A 22,756-nucleotide genomic window follows, 5' to 3' on the forward strand; every position below is an offset into this window, starting at 1 on the left:
CAATATCTTGTAATAACCTATAATGGAAAATAATCTGAAAAAATGAACATTCATAACTGAATCACTTTGCTATACACCTGAAACTAACACAATATTGTAAATCAACTATACTTCAATAAAAAAAAATATCTCACAAAAGGACAATCAATGTGATTCTACTTACCTAAAGAACCAAGACAGGATTTAGGAATACATATGCATGTGGAAATTTTTAATGTCAGAGTGTTGAGATACACAGAGGAATTAGAATCTTCTGTTTCTGAAGGTGGGTGATGAGAATACGGGCATTTGTTTTTCTGTTATTCTGTAAACTATACATTTATATCACCTATGCACCTATCTTTATATAAGATATTTCTAAATAAAAATCATGCCATACCTCAAAAAAAAAAAAAAAAGGCAACGAGGAAATGGGTCTTCAGTCTACATTTATGGAGTCAAATAGTTACCAACCAGCAGTCTTAATTTCTAAAAAGAGCACTTTAGAGCATATTGCAAAGGTTTCTTTTTTTTTTCTTTTTTGATCGTGCTGCATGGCTTGCAGGATCTTAGTTCCCAGACCAGGGACTGAACCTGGTTCCCTGCAAATGTTTCTTAGGATACAACAGAAAATAAAAATATTTAAATGATAAGCATCATAATCTTTATAAGAAGTATTTTTTAAAACCGCAAACGTTTGCAATCCAATGTTTTTAAGGAGATTCATTAAAAAGTCCATAGATCATTTCTTCAAAACAAAAAAAAGAAAAAAAATCAATCTTAAAACAAGCCATTTCTTTACTAATAAAGTGAATGACCTAAGAATTTGTATGCAAGTACCAATGTGAAAAAATTGAAAAGAAAGCATGGCATTTCATGATCTTTAAAAATGTAATCAAAAGACTGGTTACCCTGCATAATATTTAAGTAGCCATTAAAGCATGAGAAAAACTATTAGAATATTAAAATATTACATTTCTGAACATACATTATGATTAATCTAAAGTGGAAAACCAGAGTAGTATATAAATATTTGGCACCTGCAAACTTTCTTTAAATAAAGAACAAAACATTCAAAAGCTCCAGAAGTAATACTGTACTTTACAAATAAAAGTGTCCTTTTGCCATTTGCAGGCCCACATTTTGTGGACATTTAAAAGCTGTGGTCAACCTGGTCTGGAATCAGGAGAGATGTCTAGGACATAACCCAACTTCCTGAATGAACAGGTGTGAGTAATGCACACTCTTGTTTCTTTCCCCACATTGTTAATAAAAGCAATGAGAAGAAAGGCACTAGATCGACCAAGGCTGAACATTATTCCAGCCTGCAAATCATATTCTCTCCAATCACCTTCATATTCTGTAGTTCACTATTACATTACCCTGTTTAATTTTCTCCATGGCCATTTTTACGTCCTCACCATCCTCGCCAACCAAGTTTATTTTTACTTACTAAAATATAAGCTCCAGGGAACCTTGTCTGTTTTATTCACCATTGTAATCCCCGAGACCTAGAGCAGTATCTAGCACATAGTAGAGGCTCAATAAATACTTGTTGAATGAATGGATGCTACCCAAAGGTTGATCAGGAAATCAAATCTGGTAAAATAAAGGGTTCAGTCGACTGTGGATCCCACCTCCTAGGGGAACAGCTAGAGAGCTTTAGACTCCTGATATAGTCTTAACTTGTAACCACCCAATGTATGCTCTATAGCACTGTCCATGTGATCTTTCAAAAGACAAATCTGATCCACTTGACCCCCCAGATATTACATCAGTTCACATGCATTCCCACGGACCACAAAAGTCTGAAATGATATAACTCCTGCCTACCTTGCCAACCAAACCCTGTCTACTGTATACTCAACACAAGCATACCTTATATTTCAGCGACACTGGATTCAGTTTCCCGAATATTCCACGCTGTTTCAAACTTAAGCCTTGCCCGTTCATGTTTTTCTGTCTGCCAACTCCATTCCCAATGAGTTAGTGAGCTCCAACTCAAACTTGCAGTCCCAGCTAAAAGATCTTCCTCCTGTGTGAAGTCTACCCAGAATTTTGCCAAGTTCCATTAGAAAGGGGAGGAAAGGAATAAGAGAAATACAGAGGATATAATCACAGTTGAACTGAAGTAGAAATGTGACAGAGGCCAGGCACGTTATACAAGACTGGAGCGACAATGAGGAACCACAGATGGCAAAGCAGGGAGAACAAGATGAAACAGAGAGCAAGGAAGCAGACCTGAACTGGCTAATGCTAGAGATCAAGAAGAAGGTATCGAAAACTACCTGAGGAACAAAGAAAAGGATCAGAAAGTTGCATGTGGGTCCACAGTGATTAACCTCATGGAAGCAGTAAAACATTTTAATGATTATTTTTATTATGGCACACACTTTGACTGTGCTCACTATTCAAGACAGCAAAGAATACTGCAAGGCTTTCAAAATAACTCATACTTCCAACAGCATTTTGTAGGAAGGAAGATTTTTTCATGATGAGAATTTATTTTTTATTTATCAGTAGCAAAAGAATAAACGTCCAGACTGCATTAATTCTGGTTTACTAATGGAAAAAGAGAAGTTAAATGTGTAAGTTGTAAACATTAACCTACATTACAGGGATGTTCTTAGGATTAAATGAATCAGAATATATAAATAGCACTTAGAAAAGTATCTGACATATAGTAAGCATCGTAATAAGTGCTTGCATTCATTGCTAACATTCGCTTTGCCAGGTTCCAGATTTCTGAAACATCACAAACCGAAAAACAATATATGAAGCCAAAGCAATTCTAGTACTGTTATCAGAGAAGCGAGCATAAGTAGTTTAAATAGATGGAGAAAAAAGTATGTGTGGCCAAATTTGACAGTATTAAAATACCAAGATTGAACATATGTTTATATAATTTTTCCTAAAGGATTTTTAAGACTCAATATGGAGAACAGAATAAGCATTCAAATACCTGCTGAATGAATGAATGTATTATTATATACCTGTACTATTTGAATTTGTATATATTATGTTCTACTTTTAGTAAAGTGTAATATAATAAAACTAAATATCATTATTAATACAGATACTGTTTTTAATGGGACAGAATAAAAAATTGTTAGATTCATATATTCAAATATCAATTATGGATATTAAATTTATATGACACAAAATATAAAGTTGTGAATAATCACACTGAAATACAGAATTTTAAATCAAAGAAGAGACACTGTTAAAATGTCTTCTGTAAAAGAAATATTTATTATAAATCTATTAAGCAGTACTTTTCAATGATATAATATCTACTTTATCTCAAAATAAATTCAAAGAAAAAAACATCAGTTTCTAGTGTGAAATCTGGAGCTCATGTTGACTTTGAGATAAGATTAAGAACTAAATTATTAACATACATAGTAACAGGTTAGAATATACATGATACAATGTATATTTAGAATATAAAAAATTCTAAATGTGTATTCTTTTTGTATTCTGCAAAGTATCCAAAAATGTTTAAAGGATACAAATGAATATCAATTCACAGAGGTTATAATTAAGCATTTAGTTATTGAATTCCATTGAAAAATATTAGATAACTAGTTAGCACATGGTCAAATTATAGTTGAGGACATATGCTGGGAATATATTAAAAAATCATTTTAGGTCTGTTTTCTGTTATAAAGTTTCTCCTTTATCTTAGACTAGGCTAAAAGAAAAGTTTATGTAGTTCCCTTATTTAAACCAAATCCACTTAAAATGGGCCTCCTGTTGTAAAAGGCTATAAATCGGACTAAATATTTCTACTCTAGTATCCTAAGAAACAATAAAACAACAGTTGAGTAAGACATACAGAGTAAATCATTATAGTATTATTATCAATATGCCACTTATGAAATCCCGTCTTCTATGACTTCATAAAAAGGAAAAAAATTATAATATTCCTTTTCTCTTACAGAACGAATTGACTCAAGAGTCTGAACAGATATAAGTTACTGCATTGTTGAATACAAACAATATGCTTATTGTATAGCATGACAATTTAGAATAAGGACTGATGTTCACATTTTTTTCAAATATTTAAATTTGATAAACATGTATTAAATAAAAAGTCAATAAAATCAGATTCATTTTCTTTGCTAGAATAACTACCACCACCATCACCATTATACTTTTTCTCATTCCAACCACACAAAAAAACTGGACTGAAACAATTATAAAATCTCAAGATAGAACCCTATAACCCTTATGTACAATTCTTTATGTAATATTTATGTTGGACTTCAGGTACTATATTTTAAATGGAGCCATTTATTTCCTGATCTTTCAACAGACTACTCAATTGGAATGCTAATTTAGATAAATGTAACCCTGTGGAAAGACCATCCATTTAAAAAAAAAGAAGATCAAGATCTCTCAGCCACAGAACACACTGATTAATTAGGATGCTTAGGGGTAGCACATCTCAGCTAACTTAAATGCTATGCTTAAGTCAGGTTAGTCAGATTCACTTTGCCAGTACAGTATCCCAAAACTGATTCTGGGACGGTTCATTATTCTGAAGATTATCATTCTGAATTGTACCTGATGCACAAATTCTGGAAATACAAGAGATTCAGGCTGAATCTCCTGGATAATGGCCCCATAATTATTATTTCCTTAATTCTCCTAAAAGAGGTGAATATAAGGGCTGGTTAGTTGGGCTCCAATAACCTAGTGCCTTATTCTAACAGAAGGACAGCAATAGTTAATTCCTCTTAACATTAAATTCTCAGGAATATATCTGGATTCTCCCTTCATGTACATGGACAAAAGTACTTTTTTTTTTTTTTTGCGGTACGCGGGCCTCTCACTGTTGTGGCCTCTCCCATTGCGGAGCACAGGCTCTGGACGCTCAGGCTCAGCGGCCATGGGTCACAGGCCTAGCCACTCCGCGCCATGTGGGATCTTCCCGGACCAGGGCACGAACCCGTGCCCCCTGCATCGGCAGGGGGACTCTCAACCACTGTGCCACCAGGGAAGCCCCAAAATTACTTTTAAGAATCAAATAACTCTGGACCAAAACCTCCTAAACAGTGCCGGTCTTTCTACAAATAAACAGCTTAATAATTGCGGCAGTTGGGGTAGGTGGGGTGGAGAGGAGAAATTTAGAACAGGATTTTTGGTTTGCAGTTAGGTTTTGAGATTCAATGCAGTGTCTGTCAATTTAAAATTCATTCAAAATTATTCTTCACAGACCATATTAAACACAAGGGCCAGCTCAAATATGAATGAGGTACAAAAGAAACATAAAAGGCTGCAATCAAAAGCACTTTAAATATTAAACATGAAGGGATAGTATATATAAAATACGAATAGATAAGTTTTAAAGTCTAAAATTCTGCACTTTGACCCATGATACAACTGTTCTTTACATCATGAGCTTCTGTGTTTAATATATCTAATAATATGTGTGACCATCACTTATTTAATATACATTATGTGACAAAGGTGGTGCTGGACCCATTATGGAAACACAATCTCATTTAATCCTGACAACACTTCTGCAAAGTAATCACTGTCTCTATTTACCAGAAAGAGAAAATGAGGTTCAAATTGTAATTACAAGTAAAAAGAAGAATCAGAGTGGGGTTTCACCAATGTCTGACTTCAAAATCTGTAAATTTTCTACAATACCACTTTGTTCTTCTACAAAACTAACTGCAGTCGATCCTCACTCCAACTTGTAGGTCCTACATATGCAAATTTTCATATCCACTAAAATTTATTTGTAACCCCCAAATCAATACTCATAGTGTTTTCATGGTCATTCACAGACGTGAGAAAAGCAATGAAAGACTTGAGTTACCTGAGGCACATGTGCATGCCCTACTGAAGTCAAACAAGGCAACACTGCTTTCTTGTTTTCAGCTCTTAATACCGTAAACAAGTGTCCTTTTTGTGGTTTATTTAGTGCCATGTTTTCCACCTTTTCGCGCTTTCTTTGGTGATTCGCTGTGTTAAATGGTCCCCAGGCATAAGGCTGCAGTGTTGTTTGCTGCTGCTAAAGCACAAAGAATGCTGTGCTGTGCCTTACAGAGAAAACACACGTATTAGATAAGCTTTGTTCAGGCACGAGCTATAACGCTGTTGGTCATGAGTTCAATGTGAATGGATCCACAATATACGTTAAATAAGGTGTTTTTAAACGCAAACATACATAAAACAAGGCTATGCATTGATCGAATGATGAAAATGTCACAACCAAAGGCTCACAGGAACATAACCCTGCGTTTCTCTTAGGAGCAATGGTTCAGTATTCTCTAATTCAGTGTTGCCAGTGACTTTACAGAATATTACTATGGTGAATAATGAAAACTCTGATTGAAAGTTTTTCTCCAAAAATGTTTACATTAATATTTCAGTAAAAGATTCTCCTTCTGTCATTTCCTTCAAAGAACATCATTATTTTTTGTAGTCATCACCCATCTGTTTAAGAAAAAGAAACCCTATGCTGTCATTCCATTTAATGGGTTGCAGCTACATGTGTCTGACTTTGCTCAGGAAACTCATCTCTCTTAAAAGCAATCTGGCTTTCCAACGTGAAAGTCTAAGGAATTAAGTTTCATTTCTTACTACTGGATGTCAGAGCTACTGTTTAAAGATGACTGTTCCGTGAGATTACGATTTTTAAGACTAGATTGTTACATGTAATAGGGACAGTACAAGCAACAACAACAAAAAACTTAGCATAGGAATTTAAAAATATCAGCACAAATTGGAACTCTTACCTTTCTTGCCCAAGTCAAATATTTTATTGAAAAAAAAAGAAGATTACAGTACTTAAAACTCTAAACAAGGACAATTCAGAATTGCAAGAAAGAAAACCTGAAGGAGACCATTGTCTTCAGCAAAATTTTGAATACAAAAAACGTGGACCAGGAAAACAGTTTGTGGCCTAATGCACTAGTTCCATGATAAACACCATATATAGTATATCTCCATCAAGAGAAACTTAATCACCTTTTTACAATTGAGAGAGGGAAGGCAGCTTTTACTATGGTTAAGCCATGTATCATCAATACCATGAAGCTAGCCTATCAGTTGTAATAGCTTCTATAAAATACCACAGTGAGACTGCAATAAGCCTAGAAAATGGGCTACAAATCCCAGCTATGCTCAAGCAAGCAGTGAACCAAAAATAAAAATAGGTAAAACTGAAACAAGAGCTAGATAGCATTCATCTAGATTTATGATTGGTAAGGCAAAGTTCATAGGCCAAGGTTTTAAAGTGACTTATTCAGATCTAAAAGACAGTCGTTATACAAAATAAAATAAAAACATTTATGTAAATTCAGAAAAAAAATCACGAAGTTTCACTCCAAAGGACATAGCACAGAAAAGCTTACTTACAATGACCGAATACCATATTATTGTTCCTCTAAAATATCACTTTAAATATGCAAAGGTAAAGAGACTAAAAGTTGCACTTTACCACTTTTAATCTCTCCAGTTTAGACAAGCAATCTAAAAGATGTCACACATTCCTACTTAATACATTTGCTGGAATCTTTCAGATTGTAACTTTAGGTAAAGAAAATGTCAACTTTAAGTTTCTTTTCCAATCATCAAATTTAAATTAGCCATTAAATGCTGAATTAACAATTAATCCATACAATAATATAAAAATACATGTATTAGATCACAATTTTCATCGATTATTGGAACTTAATAAAAATATTAATCATTTTAATATAACCATTTTGAAGAACTGGGCTGAATGTAGGGTAGTGTCTAAATTATACCATCAATAGAAATGTTACATTTTCCCTTCTGCTTGGTGAAAATGAGCTCATGCAAGTATTTTTGACACTCACAGTGACACACACATTTGCCATTCTAAGGATGTGTAAGCAGCTCTCACTTTTAAACATGACAACATGATTCAGTCATACAGTATTTGTTGAAATACCAGCTTTCACAAGATTTCAATACGCTCTAAGCAAGAATGATCATTTTGACGGTTTCAGGTATCAGACAGAGAAGATAATTTAAAAGGTAAGAGTAAATGATTCCACTAGCACAGACTAGTTATCACCGTGACTAGTTTAAAACTAAGATTTTTCCAAGTACAATAAAAACTGTACTATAAAATACAATGGGTTTGCAATACAGAGCAGATTATCCAAGTAGAAAGCAAACTTGAACAAAATACAAACTCTAGCAGATTATCAACCTTACCTATTACTCATCTTAGCCCTTGTTAAAATACCCTGAGTAAAATGCAAATATTTTAAATAATGTTGGCTATATAAGATTTCTCTAAAAATGAACCATAAATGTCAATGCATCATGTTTTTAAATTTACAACAGTCAGATATGTAAAAATGAGTTCTTATCCAGTCACAATATAAACATTAAGGAATACTGATGTGAGATCTGGAAGTTTTTAATTCTCTAGCTTTTGTTAGCATTTTGGCAAAGCAAGTGATACATAAATGGTTTCAATGTAAAAAAAATCATAAAAGAGAAAAATATATAAAATTTACAGTAGTTTCTACCCACCCTGGGCCAACCTAGATCCCTAAAAGCCTCCCCCATCAGGTTCACTTCTGACTAAAGGAAGAATACCAGTCCTCCAGCAAAAACAGCCCCATCTTTTCATCAAAGAGGCTCTCACTTCAATGATATTCCTCCAGGGGAAGAGGACAGGAGCCAGGTTCCCTCGAATGTCATTCCCCAGATGTTCAAAACGTAACTAATTTATTAGCATTAGAAGATTTGGTTTATAGGGGAATCTCACTGGTCCAGTTTGTAGCCTACAAAAAAATGGATTATTTTTAAGTATAACATTAGAATATGAATAAAGGATGAGGATGTGGCTTTTTATTCCATAGAAATGGATACATTTCCAAACATGAGAAGTAAACAAGAAAGCATGCCTACCATTGAAGTTGTGGTCCCTCCCGATTTTTTAATATTCTTGGAAGGCATTCCATGAAGGCGACTGAGTCTGGCTTGGAAACCTGGAAAATCAAAGTCCTCGATTGAAGAAGGGTCTATGATCATTGGAGCATGGAATAAGATCCTATCAATTCAAAATTCAAAGTCAGTTGGAGGGGGGAATATATTGAACAGTAGTGGGGAAGAGGCAAAATTCACACTTAAAAGATCCGAACCAACGCCTAGTAGGGTTTTAATGCAGCCAGCACATGACAACCAATTGTTTAAGCATTAGAGTATTATCCAGGGTTTTTCTTTCCTCCCAATTTATCTTTCTATAATTTCAACGTTTTTACCATGGGCCTAGCAAGAAAGCAAGTCAACCTTCCTAATAAATTGAAAGCATGAGAATTCAGTGGGAGCTGAATTGCTGGTCACCATGTTTCCTCATAGCATCTTGTGTCTAGTCCATTTAGCACCTCCTCTTTCAACGACTCTTCCTAGACTGACTATAAGTCCCCTGTATCCACCAGTCAGGCAGTGCTACTGACCTCTTCTTCCCGGATGTGACATAAGGGGGAAAGAACCAGTTAGGATACTTTCAAAGACAGGATCTGGTAAATTTTTGTCTAGATCAGTAGGATCTTCCTTTTCCCACCAGGGAATGACTCCAGTGATGCCACAAGCTCCCCCTGATTCCTTTTCATAAAACCAGTCGCTCTGCTCATCATCACCTGTGCAAATACAAGAAATTCCCCAGAGGTTCAGTTTTATCATCCAAATAAACCGAGTTGTCAGATTAAGATTTAAAAAATACAAGATGGTAATTAAATCTGAATTTTAGATGGTTCATTTTTAATATAAATATATAGTACTTGTACAAAAGTTTTAGTATATGTCCAAATACGAAATGGGTCCTACTTATACTAAAAAATAATTATTTATCTAAAATTCAAATTTAATTGGGGATCCTGTATTTTATCTGGCAATCATCTATATAATCTATAAAGAAAACTTTTTATTCTACACCACGGTTTCACTTAAGAAAAAATTTTTTAATACTATAACAAGAACTTCCATCAATAATAACATAAAATGTTATGTTTCAGAACAAATTTAAAAATGTGAAAACCAATAATATACTGGTTAATCCTTTGGCAAAAACTGTAGGGAAATCCAGTTAAGTTACTACCCTTTCCATATTAAGGAAAAATAAACCTTAATCTCCTGCCAGGAATTAAAAGGTATAAAATTATAGAACTCGTTCTTTGCAGCTGATAATGGTATATAATGAGCTTAATTTCATGATTTCTATGGAGCGCAAAAGGGGAAACAATCATGAACAGATGTGACTAAATGAAATTAATCTGATTAAGTTCATTAAGAAATAGTTGTGAAAAAGTTGATTTTAAATGAAAAGTGACAACACTACAGAGTTTACAGAGAAACTACACTGAACCTCTACAAGCAAGGTATTTTTAAAACAGAATACTATTCATAGTAAGTCTGACTTCTAGGAACATCCTTGAGTGTAACCATGAAGTAACAATCAATTTAAAATTCAGTTTGAAATGTGCCCTTGGTGTGAATCAACAGTATTTTGTATTTTTTTAAAAAAGGAATAATAAAGAGATGTATATGGAGACAAAAAAACAAAAATAACTCAAAAAAAGCAAAAACAGAAAAGCAGATGGTTTTAAAAATAAGACACAAATAACATTTTGAATATGATCTGAGATTCATTAGTCTTCTCCACGGTTCTTAGAAAAACTACTAGCTTCTAAGAGGGTCGTCACAACTGCTGTAAACTTTTTCCCTTTACAGAAGATTTCTGGTTGCCAAAACCTCTTACTACTAATGTTTTTAAACACAAACTAAAAAAACCCTTAAACTTCCATTGAAAATGATTTTATGGGAAATGGCTGTATTTAGAATTATGAGGGAGTTAAAAATTTAAAGCATTTGGAAAACCAAAGTCACCTGTTTATTTCTATTGAGGATCTAATAAAAATTATTTTTTTAAAAAACAAGCAGAACTCAAAGCACAAATATATTAGTACTTTCATTGAGAGTTATAGTAGAAGTTCACAGGTCAGATATAAGCATAAGAAAAGAAAGGGAGTCACTTGAAACTGACTACCCTAGATCTTAATTCCAATTAGACAACATTATAATAGAAAAATGGGGTTATTTTATTTTTGATGTGATACACAACTTTATTCTTAATACAGAAATCAAATAGCTACAGATTAAGAACTTGGGTTCTAAAGTCAGACAGAACAATTAGATTTCTACTGTTTTGTAACACTGGGGAAGTTACTTCAACTTTATTAGTCTGGGTTTCATCATCTGGAAAAAAAAAAGGGGGAGATCTCATAGGGTTGTATTAAGAATCAAACAAGAACTTAAAGTAAATTAAATGTAAAAAAGCACTTAGCAATATGAAACATAATAGGCTCACAATAAATGCTAACAGATTATTCTAAGCCATCCAATGCTTCTCAAAGATGGATAGGCTTGTCAAAACGTTATTTTTTTAAAAGGTGTTTTCATTTCATTTCATTACCAAAGGCAATGTTTATAACATAACTTTGGGTAGACATAGGTGTTTTAACAAGAATTCAGGTTTATTATCAAGGTAGTCAAGCTTACTCTTAGCCCTGAGGTTCTAACAAATTTCAGTGAAGTCTATGGTCTTCAAAACAATTATGTATCTATTTATCAGGCACAAATGGTTTACAAGTAAGCAAAAAGGAATAATAATTTAATTTACTTAATTTGTACTGCCAAGAGGAGGAAAAGACTAAGAAAAAAACTGTGGGGCAGCTATTATTTTATCCTTTTTTTCATAACATCATTAAACTATTTATAATTGAAAAAATAAATTTTGTGGGTTTTTTTCCCTTTAGAAATAACTGCTTTCCTCTAAAGATCTCAAGAAAGGAAGAAAACACTTATGATAAGTATTCATATGTATTCGTATCCTGCCCCCTTAGTAAGGTTTTCATATTTTCTACTGGGACAGGTAGTTTCAAAATAATGCCACGTTAAAGTGTGAAAAGCTTCAGGAAATTTCAAAGATGGGAAAGATGTAAGTTGCAAGACATTACTGTTTAACAGTGTACAATATTGAATTCGGGAAAATGGTCTAATTACTTACAAACTGGATAGGATGAATAAATGTCACAGCTGAATAAAAATGACAAATGACTTGCAAATCCACCTTTATTAATGCTTAAACAGAATTAAATACATTTGGAACCAGGCGGAGAATGAGAACCAGGGTCTTGTGAACTTGCTAAAAGAGACAAAATTGAAAAGACTTGAGGTATGCAAAGCTTTCTCAAGGAAGATAATCCTTCCTTAACATTATTAACTCCACAGACTAGCTTTTGGAGATAATTAACTACTTTAGGTTATGAAGACATAGCATGGAAAGGAACTAAACCCCAGTCCAGTCCACTGAGTAGTGTGTGGATTGCACTAATGTAAATGGATTGCAGTCATCAATTTATGAAATAACTAGAAATAAGCACAACTTAAAAATGAAGGCGTTTTTTGCAAAGAGATAAAAAATTAGCATCTCAGTACCTTGTCTTCCCTCATCATTGGTAAACAAACCAGCATCAGTGCTGCTGAGACTGCTGGATTCACTAAAATAAGGGAAAAGAAAAAAAAAAAGAAAACAGATCAAAAGAACAATTGATCTCTCAGTTGTCAAATTTTAAAGAGACATGGCAGCTCAGAGATGGAACTTAAGCCTGACAAAGATCTGAAAGAAAATAAGATGATTTTTTAAAATCAAACTGCAAATATCTCGGTTCCATTAACTACAGAGCATATTATTTTTGGCACATAAAACCACAGGAATCTAATGGGACTCTGACAGCAAGCCAGATGTGACTGCAACGAGGTGCTGACACAATTGATGCACTTTATTACCTACTTTCATCAAATGCTTACTGCTCCTTTCTTATTCCAGGCAATTCAGCTTGAGCCCTGAACACCACTGCTCAATAAAATGGGGAAAGTCTCAATCAAAAGCAGGCTCAGCCTTTCTTCAGCACATGAAATAAATACAAGGGCCTGGGATAGAATTACTTTTCATAACCATATTTGCAAATATTCCAGAAAAGACATTACTTAAGAATTCCCAACAACTCTATTATTTGGCAAGGAGGAAAAATGTTTACAATGGTAACAATCCATTAAATCAAAGCTAAGGTCTCTCTGAGGAGAAAATGAATATTGCCAATTATTAAGGAGGAAGTATACAAAAATAACAGGTTCTTATTATTTCCACAGAAGTTGGAGAGTATGATACAGAGTCAAACTTAACATATAAATGAAAATAAATAGTAAATATTCAACTGACATGAATTAAACTGTCACTTAGTTTTATCAGAAGCGATGCTTATACGAGAGTCTAGTTAGTTAAAACCATAAGGACAAGGTCAGATAATAAGGGGTTTAGTTTTTAAAGAATATTGAGTGATATTCTTAAAAATTCTCATATACTCTCTTTTTACTGTAATTCTTAATTCTAACCAATCAGGAAATCACCCCAGGTGATTTTTAAATTATAATACTTTTCCATCAACAGGGAGAATTCTGTAATCTTAGCTTAAAAAAAAAAAAAAGCATCCTAATCTGTTTTAAAATATTTCAATTGGGAGTTCAGCTTTAAAATTATAGATGAAATTCTAAATCCACATACTTTTTCTGAATATAAAATATCATTTCAGTTTTTGTTTGATTTTTAAAAAATAAACATAAACAAAAAGTATAAAAATTTAAGTGGCACATTCTCCCAAGAAACTGAATTAGTACCTTTTTCTTTAACTTTCTTCAAGTTAAGTGAATGTATGAAACTATCCTGCACATACGTTAAGGAAAGAAAACAATACTTTTTAAAAGCATCATATCAATACATATTTTCTTATTTACAAACAGGTATGCTCTTCTATACACAGTGGTATTAGAGTATTAAAAACACTTCAGAAACTTTATCTTTCTGCTATTTAGCTGCCCAAACTACTATGTTTTTTTTTTTTTAATCTGTGACTGAGTAGTGCTTTCTCATCTGCCCTCATCAACACAACTCTAATAAAGGGCCTTAACATACATACCTTGGGTTAAATTCTTTTTCTGAAATCCTCGAGGCAAAATTATTTAAAATTCATACATTTTTACACTTTAGAAAGGTACATTCTAAAATGCCTAAGAGGAGTCTGGGGTAGCACTTCATAATCAAACATATTATTTTTTCAATTAAATGAAGGAATATCCATGTTAAATACAGGTCAAGTTAGGTCTGGCCACAAATTAATTAGTTTTTCAGAGCTTTCAGGATTCAGATTTGCAGATAAAGGGCTGTGAATCTATGTGCCTTTATTTATTTATTTATTTATTTTGGTACAATGGTCTTCCAATCTCTGAGTTTAGATTTACCCCCTTTAATCTATTCTACACAGAGCCAGGTTCATCTTTTCAAAACATAACTGGTTGACTAAAAATATTATGGTATCCTGGATGGGGTCCTGGACCAGAAAAAGGACAGTAAATAAAAACAAAAGAAATTCTAATAAAGTACTGACTTCCGTTAATGTGTCAACACTGGCCCATTAGTTCTGACAAATGTACCATAGTAAACGGATGATATTACCAATAGGAGAAGCTGGGTGTAGGAAGTATGGGAACAGGGTATACAGAAACTCTCTGTGCTATCTTTGCAAGCTTTCCGTAAATCTAGAACTATTCTTAAAGAAAGCTTATAAAACACACAGGTGCATATATGTGTGTGTGTAAAAAGAAAAGTTTATTAAAATTCTTATGTATAAAATAGATAACTAGTAAGAACCTGCTGTATAAAAAAATTAAATTAAATTAAATTAAATTCAGAAAAATTCTTAAATTACTTCCTCAGATTTATTGGCTTAAATTTAGTTATCGAGGCTTGCCATGTATGGGTTCCCACCTAAATTCTTCCCATCCCCATCTCTGGTCCTTTTGTTTATGTCCTTTCTCCAAGAGGTATCCCTATCTCCTTCTCTCTTCTCTGCCTGCTGTTCTTCTTAAAGATACAAGAAAATCAGAATTCCCTCTCTAAGATCAGCTCTTAGCCCTTAAGGATCCTTGGCCTACTTTGAGATGTTTTTACACGTGTTTTAAACAACATGCTTCCTTATTTACGTTTCATCTAATTGACATCTAGCTAGTTGCTCCAAGTATATCATGTAGTTGTTAGTGGGTACAATAAATCAGAACAAGAACTTAAACAGAAGCAAGGCTTTCCATTTTCAGGAGCTGAGGGTCATTATGGCTTATCTTCAAGGACACCTCTTCCCACTTTTTTTTAGTATGACTTTTATAGCACAGTATTTAGAGGAGAATATATTCCATGAATGCTTGTGGAATTAATGCATGGATGCCAATCCCAATCCCCTGCCCCAATCTGTTCATTTCCTATATTTTCTATTCTTGATACCTGCGCATCATCTGAGAGTCCTCCTTCTCATTCATCCTCCCAAAAATATAGGCAGCCAACCTTCCACTGATTCCAACTCTTAAAACTGCTCCCATGTTTTTTTTGTCCTCTACTACTGCTGCCATAATTCACCTCCCTCTTAAGGATGGACTGGAGGTCAGCCAAAACTAAACGAGCCACTGTTGTCAAGGTCAGGTATCTTGATAAAATATAAATCTAATTGACTAAAAATTCTTCACTGACTTCCCATTACTTACATGATGAAATCCAAACTACCATTGCACACAGGCCTTCAAAACACAATTATTGCTGTAGCCTCCGTTCCTAATTTATGTAATGCAGTTACATTACCTATACTTTCCCACATACATAGCACTTGCTTCACAACCATGTCTCTGCATAAGTTATTCCCTCTACCTGGGATGATCCGCCTTAACGCCTCGATATCTGAACAAGGCTTTCAGTCACAGTTCTTTAGGAAGTTTTCCCTCACCAGTACCTTCCACTCAGCACATTTCTTTTTCATAGTTTGCTTGTTTGGCTATTCCAGGTTATGAGGCTGAAGAGAACCGGGGCTGTGTTATTTGTCTGGGGACCATGAGTGGTGAACAGTAAACAGCAGTTATTCAAATGTGTGTTAAATCACACACACAGAGTGAAGTAGTTCCGTTCTTGTCTATAAATCAGTTCCAAGGCAATATATAGCTTTTTATAGTAGGAAAGCTTTGGAAGTGGTCTCAAAAAATGCTTATTCTTGTTGGGAAGATACTTTAAATATTTAGCAATTTTCCCACAGAAGGAATGTGCACCTAACTCTTAAGTGACCACAAAGAATAGCTGTATAGGTAAGTTTAAAATAAGAGGAAATAAATTTAATTTATTCAAGAGTGAAAACATCATTTTTGAAAATTTGTACTTAGGCTGTTGACTGCTGGGTAACCTGATGGCACCTAATACTCAAATATTTTTTACAATGAAAAGAAATGAAGAGAGTTTTATCTCATTTCTAGTCCAGGGTACATGTCTGTCAATAAAAGGAAGACATCAATAAAAGGAGGGGCTTACACAATCAATCCAGAAAGCAGGTAATCTGTGAATAATCCAGAATTGAGGATTTATCTCCACTGCCACACACCCTCCCTCCCAGCAACTAAGCAAGATAATTACTTTCAAGTCAAGCTGGATGGTCCTCAGTCACAATGGCCCAATACTTGCATACAAATAATTCTCATTCCGGTATAAAAATGACAACTTTCTTGGAAGAAAAGCAGGTACCATAAACTTCTCAAAACCTTCCTGAAACATTTATGTAATTTTTAGTTCTTTAGGAAAATTACATAAATAGCAAACCACCTCTAATAAAAGGTCCATTCTGTAAACTTATACCAGGTCCTATGGATATCTGTAACCACATTTACAAGGGGAAAGAAAATATATATATATATGCGCTTATGAGGTCCATAGCTCACAATCCACATGATTAAAATGATGCCAATCTTACCAGTTAAAAATCAAATACTCTCTCCCAGACCATTTTTAAAGAATATTCTTTTCTTGACCATAGTTGTGCGTTTGATTTCAAGGACATGCTTAAAAGGATGAACAGTGTCAATGTTTTCTCATTCCTGCAGGTAACATTAGTTCTGTGTAAAAGAAAAGTGATCACTTACCTTTTGAAGGTGTCAAAACAGTCCTTAACAGGTATCATTGTGGTATACCTCTTTTCTAGAATGGACAGATTAGACTAACTGCCAAAGGATTACTGCTTCTCCCATTTGTCTAATGACAAGATCAGGAGTTTCTAGACTGTAAATTGGGTTTTACAATTCATAAGTGATCAGAATTCCTAGCAATCTACAGACTTCTTAAAATATCTAGCCACTCACGGTGAAGTGGTATCAACTTTGGTTCTCAGGAATCAGAATAAACTGATGAACCGTGACACTAAAAAGCACCAACGGCTAAAGCTCTATAATTAAACAAGTAAATAATTATAAATGCAATTCTAACAGTTATAAATGTGCTGTTATTCAAAAGCATTCTTTCCCATTGAAAATCCATTTCCTTTTCTCTTTGTAGCTGAAAATTAAGTCATTATAACACAATCAAAAGACTGTTCATAGATCAGACAAGCAATTTTGCTTTGTGCTAAACATCATAAATTATAAGTAAATATAACCACGGTTAAACAGTAATGTCACTACCATTATTATAATTTATGATTATTTAAAAATAGAATTAAAATCCGAAACACATTCAACGGCAAACAGTGGAGACATATTTTTATATTTAGAGAATAGAAAAGTCACCTTTCACTCATGAGTTCGTCTGAGACTTTTTGCTCTTCGTATCCCATTTTGTCCTTATTCGTCTGGCTCGTTTCCTCATTTTCTAAGACTACTCCTTCGTCTTGGATTTTGGGTCCTTGTCTAACTATTTTCAATTTCCTCTTCTTGACTTTGTTCTTGGTAAACTCTTGACATTGGTAAGCTCTGTTGTCATTGTCCATGTCCTGATCTCTACAGCCTTCGAGGGGCTGGGTCACCGTCCGCTTGTTAGCGCTGTCCTGCGGGAGGTCCACTGCCATGCGCTTGACCTTCCTCCTCCTGCGCAGAGTTCTGTTCCCAAGGCTGTCCACGGCAAAATCAGACTCATGCCAGAGAGGCCTTTTCCCTCGAACGTTATTATTTAAGTTCGATGATGGCCTGCGCTTTGCCACTAACATTTGGTCGTCAGAGTCACTGTGATCTTTTTTATTATTATTGTGATTCTCTCTATAGTCCTTGCTTGGTTCTTCTAAACTAGAATCAGAGCCTTCACTTAAGCAGTGACTGGTCTCCCACGGGTGATGAACATTATACGACCTCCGTTTTCTCCCTCTCCGTTTCCTGGCCTGGCGTTTCAGAGGGCAAGAGATACTTCGAGAATGGTCTCCAGTTTCGGCAAATCCACCTCGAGCTTGCTCCGAGCTCTCCTCCAGGGCTGAGACAAGATCGTGAACCAGTTCTTCCATGGTTCGACTGAAATGCCTACATTTTTTTAAAGAAAGAAAAAAAATTTACATAGTCAGGGTCAACCATATTAACCTGGTTTATTGCAGCAGACAATTCATTCTAAATCTGACTAGAATTAATAGTTATTATAAAGAACTGTGTAAAAGCTGCTTAATTTTCCTATCTAAGATATTACAGTTCCAAATATTCTGACTCAAAATTTTAAGTTTTTTCTCGTATAAGTGCTTTTATTAAACACAGGAATTACTTCAAGATAGAGTAAGCATAATATCAGCAATGAAAGAGCCCAGTGATTTTATATTTTTACTGTCTAATTATGGAAAAGTTATTTCTCCTTAAATCACCATACCTTAGTCTACTCCTGTCCTTTTCCTAAAGCCAGTTTTCAGAGCAGATGTACAGAGTAAAGAGAACTTTCGCAGTCCCCCTCCACCACACACACACACACACACACACACACACACACTAATTTCTAAGGAAACAAGGAAACATATAACCCTCTTCTCACCACATGCTCTACCCAGTCACTGCCATGACACGCGAGGCAGACAGAAAGATAGGCAGCTACGTTCAAGGTTTGTAATATATGTGAGAAGAAAATTTAACCAAACGCTAGGCATATATTGTATTGAGACCACACTAATCTCGCAACCGAGTGCAGCAGAAACTCTGTTTGTATTCAACCTGGAGCCCCACTGATCTAAAATGGCCCATCATTTTTCTTACCATTACTCTGAAGCAGTCTCTTAGGCCTTACAAAAACAAAAAACAAAAAACTGAACTATGTGAGAAAATCATCCACTAGTCAGCAGGGCTAAACATTAGTGTTCTTTGGGAACTTCTGTAAATTATACGGGTCCTTTCAAAACCCAACAGGGCCCAGACACATGATTTTATTTTTTAAACATTACAGGTAATTCAAATATGCACCATTCTTATGAAGATCATGAACAATCATTTCTTAAACTGAGTTCTAGAAGCACCTAGGATCAAAATATTCTCGATTATAAAGGACTGTATAGTTTCTAGAGTCTATAGCAGGGGCAGGCAAATTTTCTATAAAGGACCAAGTAGAAAATATTGTAGGCTCCACAGGCCATAAGGTCTCTGTCACAACTACTCAACTTTTCCCATAGTAAGGCCAAGATAATCATAAGAAATACGGAAATGAATGGATATGGCTATGTTCTAATAAAACTTTATTTACAAAATCAAGTGATGGCCAGCCATAGTTTGCTGACCCCTGGTCTACATACAATCTTTATAGTCTATAATTTCAGGTGTTCACAAGTTCCCTTGAACGACTTTCAACTTGATCTTTTCATTTTAATGATAACTTGAAAACAAACACATGTGTGATTCAACTGGATTTAACACTTACAATATGAAACACACATAAGGCTTCCAACACTTGAGTATTTATTATGTGCCAGGCTCATTTCTAAGTGTTTCATATGCATTACCTCATTTCATTTTCACATAATAACCCTATAAGGTGGTAGCAGAAATACACAGAAACAGAGATTTAAGGTAGGCTTGCCCAAAGAGACACATGTAGGAAGTGGGAGAAGCAGGATTCAAACTGTGGCAATCTGGTTCCAGAGCCTGAATGCTCACCCAACTGCAGCCAAGAACAGCTACACAAGTCCAGTATCTGGTTTGCATTTTTATTTATGATTGATTTAGCAGCAGGGGGTACTATTTATTGTTGAGACAGATTTAATACGCATGTATGTAAAGCTGATGACTCACAGTTAAGCATTATATTCTTCTGAACAGAATAAAGGGATGAGAGACCTGAGTCAACATAAAGCACTGGGCAGTTGGGTGGTGAAAGTGAGTCAAAAAGAACCAGTGATGTAGTCCTCAGTAAAATGCATACTGTGAGCAATTAAGTAATAGGACATTGTCTTTCAGTTAATGTGGGTTTGTATTTTCCAGATCTATCTCCATTCTGAATGAATAAACAAAAAGTTTATATAGACAAACATTTTTCAAAAACATGGTGATTGGGCCTCCCTGGTGGCGCAGTGGTTGAGAGTCCGCCTGCCGATGCAGGGGATACGGGTTCGTGCCCCGGTCCGGGAGGATCCCATATGCCGCGGAGCGGCTGGGCCCGTGAGCCATGGCCGCTGAGCCTGCGCATCCGGAGCCTGTGCTCCGCAACGGGAGAGGCCACAACAGTGAGAGGCCCGCATACCGCAAAAAAAAAAAAAAAAACAAAAAACATGGTGATTCAAATATATATATTTTAAATGAAATCTGGAGGGCCGCTAAAAATTTCTTTTTGCCTTTAAAAGGTTACTCGGGTTTCAGAACACTGAATTTGATGAAGAGAAATATGCGTCACATAGGAATTAGCATTAAGCCAATACAAGGGCTACAATTCCAACTACACTGATAAGCCAAATGGATCTTATTTCAATACCTAAATGTTAATAATTGCCTTTTTTGTTTTCCATTTATTGCAGTGAATATTTTGTTTTTTTCCTTTAACACTATTTCTTTGGAGGAAACGTAGTCTGAGAATTATTATCTCTGAAAACAATACTGTACCTTTAAAAAAATTCACTGGAAGTCAGTTTAACATGTACTACAATAAAGATCCTTTGTCTAAAGGAAGATTCACCATCACCTGGTTCTGGAGGAATTTACTTTTTGAAGAAATAGTTTTCTTATCAATGGGTGAATGACTGGTTCTAAATAGTAATATGAACTTAACTAACTCAATGCATGAATATAATCTCCAACTAAAATTGCAGGTTATTTTGGAAGTTAAACTTTAGTGCTTTACTTTAGAAGAGAAAAATGTAATGGTCCTAACATTAGAAAAAGCTTAGCACATCAGATTTAATCTTCTGAAATTTGATACTATTCATTAATTTCATCTAAATTAATTCATTATACTGCTGTGACTAATGCAGTTTAATCAAATATAACCAATAATATTACTAAAAATGAAAGCAAAATTTCTTTATAACATTATTAAAATTGTGTCAGCCTTATCTGATTTTATATTGATTTTCTTAAGAGAAAATAAAAAATATTTTAACTAGAAGAATCTAATTTATTCCATGATGTGATTCAAACATGAATCAACGAAAAAACTACTTTAAAAAGCTTTTCAAAAAAACCCCTATAAAAACACAGAAAAAATACATTTAAGTGACATTCAGAGTTCAAATCACTTTTTCCCCTTTAGTTTCAACTCACCAGAGTCCTGCAAGTCAATCTCAACCAAAACTCCTGTAAATAAGCCAGTACTATTACAGCTAGTCAAGCTGCTTCACTTACACCTCTCAGGTAAAACTGGTGTTAACAAGCTTCACAGAAATAGTCATTATAAGAGACCATCACATGACCAATAGCTCATTTATTTCCTTTGCCTTGGCAGTTACTGAAGACCATTGCCCGGAAACATTTTATCCTAAAGATATTTTCCTAAGTAAGCCCTTTCTTACTGCAGGCGAAAACTGGAAATACGTAACTTTTCTGTACAAAAATCTATGTTTATTAAGCAACCATAGTTTTAAAGACTGAATTATAGTAAAATCCAGTGAATTACCACTTAGCTAATTTGTAAGTTTTATATTCATATTTATAAAACAATTTCTCTTCATTTGGAACCCAATGGAAATGAAATCTTTTGGGAATAGTTTGCACTGAGTATAATGTCTGAGAACACTTCACTAATCGTTTTCTTAAGCTAGTCCAAATGAATAGAATAAAATTACAGTCCCACTATTTATATAAAGTTGGATTTTATAAAAGGAAATGACTTGAATAGATAAGCATTTTGTTTTTTCAGGTGGTATTATATTATGCTGAGCAATCTATAAAATGTATGATCAACCCAGAAATTGATATGCCAGTTTCAGGTAAGAATATTTGGCCAAAGGTCAAGTTTGTTTGTTTGTTTGTCCTCCTCCAGGCAACATTAAACATCCAGTAAAATGAGTGAGTTTCTTTCCTTGGCTTCCTTTAACACCAAGTTCTAATTAATTCAGAAAAGGGCTTCCTAAACAATGTATGCTCTAGAGTGAGGAAGATCAGTTAATGTAGAAAACACTGCACTGAGTTTAAGGGTTTTTTCGAATGTTTTTGGTTCAAGGAAGAAGAATCAGGAAGCTGCCCTAGTCCTAAGTTACTGCTCCTATGTCCTCAAAGAACTGACAAGTTGACCGAAGAACCAAGGGCCTCAAAGGGAGTCAACAACGTAGAGCCAGGCATAGCAGGAGTTGAAGTCCAAAAAGCCCAGAAAACAAATTCCCCCCAATAACCAACAACTAACCATTCTGTCAATGATTATTACTTTTTTGAAGCCTGTATTGGCAATAACTACTATTCCTAGAAGGGAAAAATATAGCAT

The 22,756-nt window shown here is 34.5% G+C and overlaps 1 protein-coding gene across 6 annotated transcripts in view; it reads right to left on the minus strand.

Moving 5' to 3' along the window:
• GPATCH2 (G-patch domain containing 2) overlaps nt 1-22,756 on the minus strand; it is a 168,202-nt gene that overhangs the window by 139,643 nt on the left and 5,803 nt on the right. For 5 of the 6 annotated variants that reach the window (XM_081226151.1, XM_081226154.1, XM_081226155.1 and 2 more), the window contains exons 2-5: nt 17,683-18,402; nt 12,478-12,539; nt 9,438-9,620; nt 8,890-8,969 (exon numbers count right to left, since the gene is read on the minus strand). In XM_081226151.1, the coding sequence (XP_081082277.1) occupies nt 8,890-8,969; nt 9,438-9,620; nt 12,478-12,539; nt 17,683-18,402 (1,045 nt within the window). Of the gene's footprint in view, nt 1-6,740; nt 8,763-8,889; nt 8,970-9,437; nt 9,621-12,477; nt 12,540-17,682; nt 18,403-22,756 lie in introns of those variants that run through there. The other variant, XM_081226156.1, reaches the window with a different exon arrangement.

This window comes from Mesoplodon bidens (genome assembly GCF_964165515.1).
Source record: "Mesoplodon bidens genome assembly, chromosome: 2".
Taxonomy (NCBI): Eukaryota; Metazoa; Chordata; class Mammalia; order Artiodactyla; family Ziphiidae; genus Mesoplodon; species Mesoplodon bidens.